Raw genomic sequence first — 10,377 nt, 5'->3', positions numbered from 1 at the left:
TTGGCCTCAATAGACATCTAACTTTATGCCACATACACACGTTTTATGTGGCAAAACACATATAGGATGTCACGGAGAATCTATGCATGTGTTTGTTCAACTTTGTACAAGTTTAAGTGTTTATCTGTGTACACTCAAAGTTAGAAGGGGTATAGATGTTAGTCATCAAGGTCAAACTACAAGACATATTTATGTATTATACATTTGTTCTATAATACTGAAGCTTTATTTATTCCATGATTTATATATTATTCATTTATTCTGTGATACTGAAGCTTTATTTATTCCATGATACTTTTCTCAAAAATGTACATTATTTCATGTTAGTAATATAGGTAGGCTTGCAATCACACAAAAGAAAATCTATATATAATACTCATATATAATTTTTTATTCTCCATCTCTCATTCTTCACCCTCATAAAAGTTGAACAGAGAAGAATTTAAGAAGAAACTCAAGTACACTCCAACTAGTCCATTTTCAATTTATAATTAAATAAATCAAAAAGGTAATTATTATTTTAAATGTTGTACACATGCACCCTTTTATGTATGTACTTTTATATATATATTAGGCCAGGTTACCTAAAATTAGTTTATTTTTCTATAGGTTATGACAAGACATGTATATAGGGTTCTTTTTCATAAAGCTACAAGAAAATTAAAATTGATTTCCCTTTTTGCTTGTCTTTTCTTTTCAAATCAAATTTTGTAATTAATTTGATTTAAAAAAATGAATTTTTGACCAAAGTTATTATTTAAATCAATTCATCAAATTAATACGTTTTTTTTTTTGAAGTTTTATGAAACTAGAATAAACGTGCTTATCAATAACGTTTTAGGCTATATTTTATTCAAAATAAGCAAATATTAAATGTTGCTATCAATAACGTTTTATAATCTGTTACTCTGAGGTATCACGGTAACGTTTCTTTAGAATTCTAGTGATTTTTACATTTTATATATATATATATTTTTATTATTATTATTATTATTTTTTAATTTTATTTTATTATTTTTCTTGTCAAAAATTATTAAGTCTATAGTCTACCCCGTAGAATATTAACTATATTTGCCTCTGCCTCCAACACTTTTGTTTCTAATTTTCCTATGTTTACAAATAGAGGATGAATTCTCAAATCTCAACCTTGAGTCTATGAATGATCCTTTAATTGGCCTCTGCCTTTGCCTCCAACATTATTATGAGTAACGTAATTAGCTGTAAAACGTGTCAGAGTGACGAATTATAAAACGTTATTGATAGTAATATTTATATCTATTTACTCCGTCAGATCTTTGTCTTTTTTTTTTATTGAATTCTTTTGAATGAAATAAAGCCAAAACATTATTAAGAAATATGTTTATTCTAATTTTGTAAAATTTCAGAAAAATATAGTATTTTGATAAACTATTTTAAGTAATGGCTTATTTCGGTCAAAATTTCTTTAAAAACAAACAACTTTCAACTTTCTTTTGTAGGACTTATAGTTGAAGAAAGAAGTATGGCAGATCACTCCATCGAGATTACCCCAATAGATGACCAAATTCCACTACTTCCTGAAACTAAAAAAGATGAGGTCTCTCTCTCAACTATATAAATTTATTTTTTTTATTTCATTAACACACTTTTCTTTTGGCAATTAAATGTATAATCTTTTTCTATATATGTGCATGAATTTCAAGAGATTTGGAGGGGTAATGCATAAGGTGAGGTAATTTTTTAAAGTCACGTGACATTTTTGAAATTAAAAAATTAGTTTTATATTTTTTTTAATTCATTCTATTAACAAAAGGGGTAAATATGCATCATTTATAAAACAATGAAGGTATTTATGCATTGCTTTATTTTTTACGAAATATATATTTGATCTAGACCGCAAAGTATACTTGCCTCTTCTCTGTTACAGATAGAAGAAGGGAGAAAAGTGGATCATTTAATCGACATAAATGAAAGAATTGATGAAATGTTTGAGGATTTAGACAATTCATCTATTAAATCGCGTACGATATTCAAAGTAAATGTGTGGCAACGTGAATCAAATCCAGATGCTTATACACCAAAGATGGTCTCCATTGGTCCTTATCATAAGAAGAATACTCAACTTGGTCCAATGAAAAAGTACAAACTATAATACCTACAACGGTTTCTTCAACGAAATAAGAGACTTGATGTGAAAAGTTACATCAGTGAATTGGAGAAAGTGAAGGAGAAAGTATTGAAGTGTTACGAAGATATAGAAAAGTTTGGTAACGATAGTCATGAATTTTGCGAAATGTTATTGTTTGATGGTTGTTTTGTGGTTGAGTTTATTCGAGAGTGTTGTGGAATATATCCAAAAGGAGAAGACAAGATTATTAATATTAATGATAGTTACATATTCCGAGACTTGATGTTACTAGAAAATCAACTTCCTTTCTTTGTACTCAACAAGCTTCATCTCATGACAAAGCAAGTTGATGAATTTTCATTGGCAATATTGGCGGATAAGTTGTTTACCTTGCAAGAACTGACCCCCAATTACTCCTTTACAGAGAGAGAATATTGTAATGAAGGAAATATCAAACATTTACTTCATGCATCACACATATTTTCATGTCATGGCATGAATCCCATGAAAAACTCAAAAAATGACAAAACGAGTCCTACGGTCATGCCAAATGCAACCGAGCTTTCCGAAGCTGGAGTTAGCTATGCAAAGGTCAAAAATATGACAAGTTTATTTGATATAAAGTTCGAGAATGGATTGATGACAATCCCTTATTTTCAGGTCGTAGATGGTACAGAAACTCTCCTGCGAAATCTCATTGCTTATGAGCAACAATCATCTGATGTAGATCCTACATATTTTAGCGATTATGCAACTTTCATGGATCACCTTATCAACTCAGAAAAAGATGTGAATTTGCTTTGCCAGAAAGGAATCATAGAGAACTGGATAGGAGAGGACAAAGAAGTTGCTAGCCTCTTCAACAAAATCGGAAAAGGGGTCACTACGTATTCCAACTTCTATTACAAAGAAGAAATCAAAAAAGCAATTGAATATCGTGAAAAACCATGGAATAGAATGAAGGCAAATTTAATGCACAATTATTTTAGTAGTCCTTGGGTAGGAGCTTCAACTGTGGCAGCCATTATACTCCTAATACTCACAACTATACAAACTATTTTAACTTTCACAGGTCCTCTTAAGAAATAAGTACTAGTAATTATCTCAATTGTAGTGTTGATGATCTTATTATGAGTTCTTCATTAATTCTATGTCCCCTTTTGTATTGGGTTTTCTAGTTGAATGTTAAGCAGTTTATTTCAAGTATCTATATTTGTCACTTCCACCATCAAAAGGCAATAGCTAGCTCAATTCATAAATAAGAAACTCACTTATTTTTCAAAAAAAATATCATCTCTTATCGTATCAAACACACCCTAAAAGTGTTTTACTTCAACTAAACTTGATATCAAATTTTACAAAAATTAAATGTAGATGCTTATACGCCAATGTTGATCTCCATTGGTCCTTACCATAAAGGGACTCATGAACTTAGTTCGATGGAGAAGTAAAAATTGTTGTACCTACAACAATTTCTCCAGCGAAAAGAGGGGCTAGCTTGATGTGGAAACTTGCATTAGTGCATTCAGGGGCGGAGGTAGCCTTCTAACAGGGGTTCATCCGAACTCCTTTCGGCGGAAAATATTACTATTTATACATGGTTAAAATTATTTTTTATGTATATATAGTAGTCATCGAACCCTCTTCGGCTAGTTTGTGTGTTTAGTCCTTCAGATTTTGAACCCCTTATTAAAAATCCTAGCTCCGCCCCTGAGTGCATTGGAGAAAAAGAAAGATGAAATAATACTAAAGTGTTATGATAATAACTTAGAAAATGATATTGTTGGCAAATTTTCAAAAATGTTGTTGCTTGATGGTTGTTTTGTGGTTGAATTTATTCGAGAGTAATTTGTGTAATCAATCTAATCCACATCACTTCAAAGGCGTAAATTTATTGAACAAAAAAAAATCTAATTTTATTAAAAATGAATAATTTGATAAATTATATGTTATAGTTATTATTTTTCTTAATAAACACAAAAACTTAAAAATTACTTAATGAACATTATTGATTGACTTTTTCAATACATGTTCTCGTCATTATGGAAAAGCCAATAGGAAAAGAATTTGGGCCAGAAAACTTTTGAGTAGTACTTGAAATTTCCTAGTCTAGTCCAAATTTGGATGAAATCGGAGTCAGGCGAGTCTAGGGAAATCTGGTAATGAATGAGAAGCGTAATAATGAAATTGATTGCATGAGTAGATAGCTAAGACGTTAAGGAACCCATACGACTTTACGGAATCGAATTCGGGCGAGTAGAACTCCCGAAACTGATCTTAGCGTGAACAGGTAGTTTTTGAATGTTATGGGTTGAAGGTGTGTTGTGAAATGGGGGTTTAAAACTCTAATTTAGACTCTCTGTTTCCGTGCAAGCCACTAGGGTGGGGCAGTTGTGGCGGATTGGGTCCTGCTATGGCGGGCCAGTCACGGCTTAAGTCAGAATAAACCCCAAAAACGTTATTATTCTGTAATTTTCGTTCTTGAGAGCTAGGAGACGAACCTGGGCGAGTTCTTGACAGTTTTCCACCTCTTCTAGCACTAAATGTAAGGTTTTTCCTCTAATCCTTTTTCAATCCGTAGAACTTAGACTCTTGGTTAATTACTATTGGGGGAGGGTTTTGGACTGAATTGGATGGTGAGAAAAAGCCCCAGTTGCACCTTAGGATCATGGGTTTGGTCTTACGTTATTGAATTTGTTATAATCAAGATTGTAACACCCCAGAAAATTTTTTGAACTAAGACTCGAACCGTTCTTCGTACTGAGTGAGATTTTACCAAGGAATTAAAAATTTCTTATGTGTTAAGGTCACTAGATGTAGCACCTTGAGTCCCAAAAAGAATAAAATTGGAAATAGCAAAATCTGAAATTTTGCAAGTTAAGCTAAGTATGAGTTTTGGGAAGACTTCAAACTACCATAACTTCCATCTCAGGATGATTTTGGTGTGCTACCAGATACCGTAGGAAAGACCTTTGAATTATCTTTCCAACGCCACCGAGTTTGCTAAGTTTCGAGGTCGGATGAGTGAGATATGGCCTTTTGAAATCAGGTTGTCCAGTTAAGGAAAGTCAAAACCGGATTTTAGAGGGGTATTTTGGTCTTTTCCTTATCCAATCAGATTTAATTCATTTTTAGTAATATTTTAGGGGTCTAATCTGATTAGGTTCAGTTTTATAATCCTAGTTTACACCTAGGGTTTTAGTTGAGAGAAAAGCAGAAGAGGAAAGAGGAGAAAATAAGAAAGGATGAAGGCGTTCGTTGACGTTCTTGAGTTTAGTTGCGGATTTTCGCCATGGGTTTGATTCCTAAGAGGTATAAAGCTTCCATAGTGTTGGGTTAGTTCACCCACATGCCAAACATGTTATTTTCAGCGTAATTTCATTCTCAAAGTTGAAGGATTTAAGTTCTTGAAGTTCATTCTAAATCTTCTTTTGTTGGGATTTTGAAGATTTCCTGAGATGAAAGTGATTATTTTGAGTGTTGTTTTGAGTGGATTAGTGTGTACTTAGGTTGGGTAATTGAATCTAAGAAAAACTTGAGAAAATAAATCGATTAAAAATGATTTAGGGTCAGAAAACGAGAGGCGAAATTCGTCGATACTTTGCCTGGGGAGATGCTGGCGCGGCGCTCCCCAAATGCGCCCAATGGGCAGGGGCAGAACGCCTGCAATGCGCCCATATGCAGTCTCTGAAGTTAGGGGCTGGCGCCCCCCACCCGGAACACGCCAGGGTCGCCTGCCCCCACTCATTCTCCGTCGGTTGTCCCGTTTGAGCTCCTTTGAAGTGTATCTTCACCCCTTTTGATTCTAAACACTTCAAAGTACCTCCAAACACTTAGAAATCATTCATAACATGATCATAAACTTGAATTCATAATTCAAATTCAAAGTAAAGTTAAGAGTTAAGTCTTCAGAGTTTTTCCGATCAATTTGAGAAAGCCCTTTTGAGTCCTTTTGAGGAGTCTTCTACAACTTCTAGTAACTTGTTTCAAGACTCGAGCAAGTGAGTATGAGAATGATGAGAATGTATTCATGATTCTGCTTTTTCATCAAGAGATCCTTCATATCATAAAACATAACTCTTGAATTCATAATTCACATTCAAGAGAGAGTTAAGAGTAAAGTTCAAGAAAGCCTTTGAGTTCAATTGTGGATCCTTCGAGGTCAACTATCAAGTTGAACTAAGTCAGAGAATAAGAAGAGTCGAATACATGAGTTCCATATAGTTATGTAGACCAACGAGTCGAGTTGTTTCATACCCATAATTTCGCATGAACTTCGTAAGTTGAGCATCTTTCAGAGAAGTGATATCTTCAAGTTCTAAGCCTTTAAGTGTTGAGTTCCTAAATCCCTTTTGAGAAGCATTTTTGAGTACTTGAGTTGAATATTTCATGCCCATAATTTCGCATGAACACTATAAGTCGAAAAATCTTGAGATGAGTTGTATCGTTGAAGTTCTTGAGTTCCAAGTATTGAGTCCTATCTATGGTTATTGAAAACCTTGCATTGAGTCGTTCATGCCCATAATTTGGCATGAACCATATCTTAAGAAGTCTTTTACAAATGTTTAAACTTTGTTTTAAGACTTAAAGCTTTAAGTTTAGTAAAGAGTAAAGAGTAAAGTTTGAAGTCCTTTTCTTCAAAAGCATATGGGTACTAAGTATTCCCAAAGAGTTTATAAATGTTTTCACATTTGATAAGAACGGAAACTGAGATTTCCAAAGAGCTTTCGAGCTAGTTCTCAAAAAAGAGAAATCGTTTTCTAAATAAAGCAAGAGAGGAAACTGAGATTTCCAAGATAGTCTTTGGGCTATGTTCTGAACACTAATCTCAAATCACATAAGAAGCATGTTTTTAAAACATAAGATCTAGTATATTTTGGGAGTAGTATTGAGCACCGATATGGGGGAGAGTTCAAACAACTCACAGCCCCCATAAATCATGTAGCCATCATGGGTAGAAAAGGGTCATACTTTTTAGATGAACCCTTTTCACATAGACTAGTGGATCCATTAGTAGTTCAGGTCCTATACCTTTGGCCGGGTATAGGATGCGCTGGCAGCGTGAGGTAGATAGTTGTATCATCAATATAACTCTTATGTGATAGTTGTCGGTTAGAGAAACTCCCATAGAAGTTATTGTATTTTTATATACATTAGTTTATTTGTATTTTTACGTACATTTCAGAGTTATGTTGTATCCTTGCATACACACAGCGTTGACAACATGTTTTTAAACAGTTTGTTTCTTTATATTGCATTTGTTTTAAACTGCTTTATAATGAAATGAGTTCAATTAAGTATTCATGAGTTGAGTATTTCAAGTCGAGTATCATATCTTTGAAGTTGAGTATCTAATCCTTGAGTTGAGTTTCTAATCTTTGAGTTGAGTATCTTATCCTTGAGTAAGTTTGAGTAGTTTTGAGTACCCTAGAGTATTTCTTGAGTTGAGTAAGTTTGAGAAGAGGTAAGTATGTTTCATTTTTATCAAGTTTCAAGCTTATGTTTATGTTTTAGAATTCCTCTTACATGCTCGTACATTTCACGTACTGAGCCATTTGGCCTACATTTTTTCATGATGCAGACACAAGTATTCAGGATCATCGACAGGAGCATTGTTGATACATCCGAGAGTTCGAGTTAGCTATGGTGAGCCTCCTTGTTTCTAGAGGATTTCATTTACCTTTCAATTATATCAATTGTTAGGATGTCGTGGGTCTTGTCCCGACTTTCTTCTTTATCACTTAGAGGCTTCATAGATAGTCAGTATAGTTGAGAAGTTTGTATTATTCACTTATTTTATTAAATGTTTTAAAGACTTAAGTTGCCTATTTTATGGCAAGTTGAATATTATTTTTTATATTCAGAGTTGTTCATTTGAGTTAAAGATTTGAAAAGTTGAGTTTATTGAATTTTATTCAGTTTAAAGCTTTTGCATGCTTAAGTTAGTCTTCCGCTTGTAGTCAGCTAGGATGAGGGTTCACTTGGGGACTAGCAATGGTTCTTGAGTGCCGTCCACGTCCAGGGTATAGACTCGGGTCGCAACACAAATAATTAAACCTTTGATTGTTGATCCTTGCGTATATTAATTGTTTGTAGACCTTGAACAAGCGGAAAGAATCCGGAAAGGGAGGATTCAAGTGCCTTAGGGGATTCAAGCTTGGTTTCGAGGTAGGTGATGGTTTGATTTCATGTTTGTGTGATGTATGTGGGTAATTGATTCATTGTAATACGTGTATGTAAGTGAGTGTAGCACTATTAATCAAACCTAATGTAAATGAGTATGAATGAACGATTGTATGTCATGAATCAACCCTTGATTGTATGATTATGAGAAAGTACATTGTGTTTGTGAATGTGGTATGATGATGGGAACGGGTGTCACGTTTCGACATACTAACTTGGATCGAGTGCCACGTTCCAGCGCATATATTGGATCGGGTGTCACGTCTGAAATACTAACTTGGATCGGGTGCCGCTTTTCGGTACATATATGGGATCGGGTGTCACTTCCAGCACACTAATTGGGATCGGGTACCACGTTACAGAACACTAACAGTTTGGGTATGGGTTCCATGAGAGGACCATTGAATTGGGTTCCGTGAGAGGACCATTGAATTGTGTTGTGTATCTACTTGTGATGATTACGTTCATATCTAATGGTGATTGATATTGGAAGACTGTTTGTTGCTCTAAAATGATAATCAATGTGTGTCAGAGCAAGAAGTTTTTGGGAAGTAATCATTTAATGAGAAGACCACTACGTAGTACTCAGACATATTTAGAAACTAAAAGAAAGTTAGAAAGTCTATATTTAGAATATAATAGACTGAATAAGACTAAAGAAGACAATATAAGGTTAGATTTTCTAATAGAAATAATATCTAGATTAGAATATAAATTTATTACACAGTTAAGATCAAGACAGAAATAATATATGAAAAAACATCCTTTTGCTAATCAACTACGACTAGGATATTGGTATTTATACCGAGAAATACAAATAAAAACAGAATTGTTAAAATTAAAACGAGCAATAAGTATATATTTACAAGTATTAGAGACAAGAGACTTAGCTGATAGACTTTGTAATCACGGAGGTTTATACTCAGTAAATAGACAAACACTAGTCAACCCAGATTTGTTAAGTGCTCTAAAGTGGGAATTACATAGCATCGATAGTGATATCCAATACGCAAATAGTCGAATACAAAATCAAAGGAAAAGAATTGATAACATTGATATTCCGTTAGGATAGCAAGAATAGATTCATTAAAGCAATTAGAATACTTAGATTTAAGAATTTACCCTGAAAAGAAATACAGAATATTAAAAGAAAATTCAGTAATAAGGTGCAATTTTAGTCAAGGAGAACATCTTTTACATTCGGAAGACAGGCAATACAATACTATCATAGATCTTATAATAAACTTTAGTGAAAAAACACAAGAAAAGGAAAAGAATATAGTAAGATTACTAGAAACAAACGAAATAACTCAAAATAAACAACAGAAGATATTAGAAAGATTAGAGAAAAATTTTGATTTCCTAAAATCACAACAATTAGAACTAGATAGAAAAATACAATACGTAAATAATAAGTTTAATAGAGAACAAATACCTACAAAGAGTGAAATAGGAAAATTAATTAAGACAATAACAGAGAAGCCTAAAGAGCTAGAAATAAAAACAACAGAATTAATTGAAAAGATTACAAAACAAGTCAGAATAGTAACAACTGAAGTTATTGAGTTAAAAAAGACAATACAACAACTAGAAGATAAACTCCTTTCATGAACGATCTATGCCAAGAACCATCCTATACAAAAGCCTTAAAATTTGCAGGAAGTATCCAACCAGATCCACAAGGATTGTCTGACCACCAACCTTCAAGTAAATCAGATCAAATAATTATTAAACAGAATAACACTATAATAATATTACTGATAGAATTAAATAAAAAATTAGATAAAATAATTAAAGAAAAAGAAGTTATAAAAGAACAACCTAAAAATACTGAAATAGAAGAATTAATAAATCAATTAAAAAATATTGAAATTACTCCACCTAAAGAGAGACCAACTATAGTTAGAAAATCCTGAAAATGGACTTTCTTTCAGGTAGAAGAACAACAACCGAAGAAAGACCACGAGTAAGTTTTTCCGATAATAGAATAGGAAATAGTTTTATATCAAGAATATTAACAAGAAATAAGCAAGAAGATAAACAAATCCAGGAGTTAAATGAAGTAATAGATATAGATAAAGACCTAA

The 10,377-nt window shown here is 32.9% G+C and overlaps 1 protein-coding gene across 2 annotated transcripts; it reads left to right on the top strand.

Annotated features, from left to right (window-relative positions):
• The first annotated feature begins 355 nt into the window (after window positions 1-355).
• On the top strand, window positions 356-3,305 carry LOC125856764 (putative UPF0481 protein At3g02645). Of its 2 annotated transcripts, XM_049536388.1 has the most exons (3): window positions 356-508; window positions 1,479-1,576; window positions 1,907-3,305. In XM_049536388.1, exon 3 carries the CDS (start codon window positions 2,273-2,275, stop codon window positions 3,194-3,196), a length of 924 nt encoding a protein of 307 aa, XP_049392345.1. In that variant the 5' UTR covers window positions 356-508; window positions 1,479-1,576; window positions 1,907-2,272; the 3' UTR covers window positions 3,197-3,305. The 2 variants fall into 2 exon arrangements, with proteins under 2 accessions (XP_049392345.1, XP_049392346.1); XM_049536389.1 differs by lacking the exon at window positions 1,479-1,576.
• The last annotated feature ends 7,072 nt before the right edge of the window (window positions 3,306-10,377 follow it).

This window comes from Solanum stenotomum, chromosome 2, assembly GCF_019186545.1.
Source record: "Solanum stenotomum isolate F172 chromosome 2, ASM1918654v1, whole genome shotgun sequence".
NCBI classification, from domain to species: Eukaryota; Viridiplantae; Streptophyta; class Magnoliopsida; order Solanales; family Solanaceae; genus Solanum; species Solanum stenotomum.
Note: the sequence above shows the minus strand (reverse complement) of the source record. Positions and strands in the feature narration are given on the sequence as shown.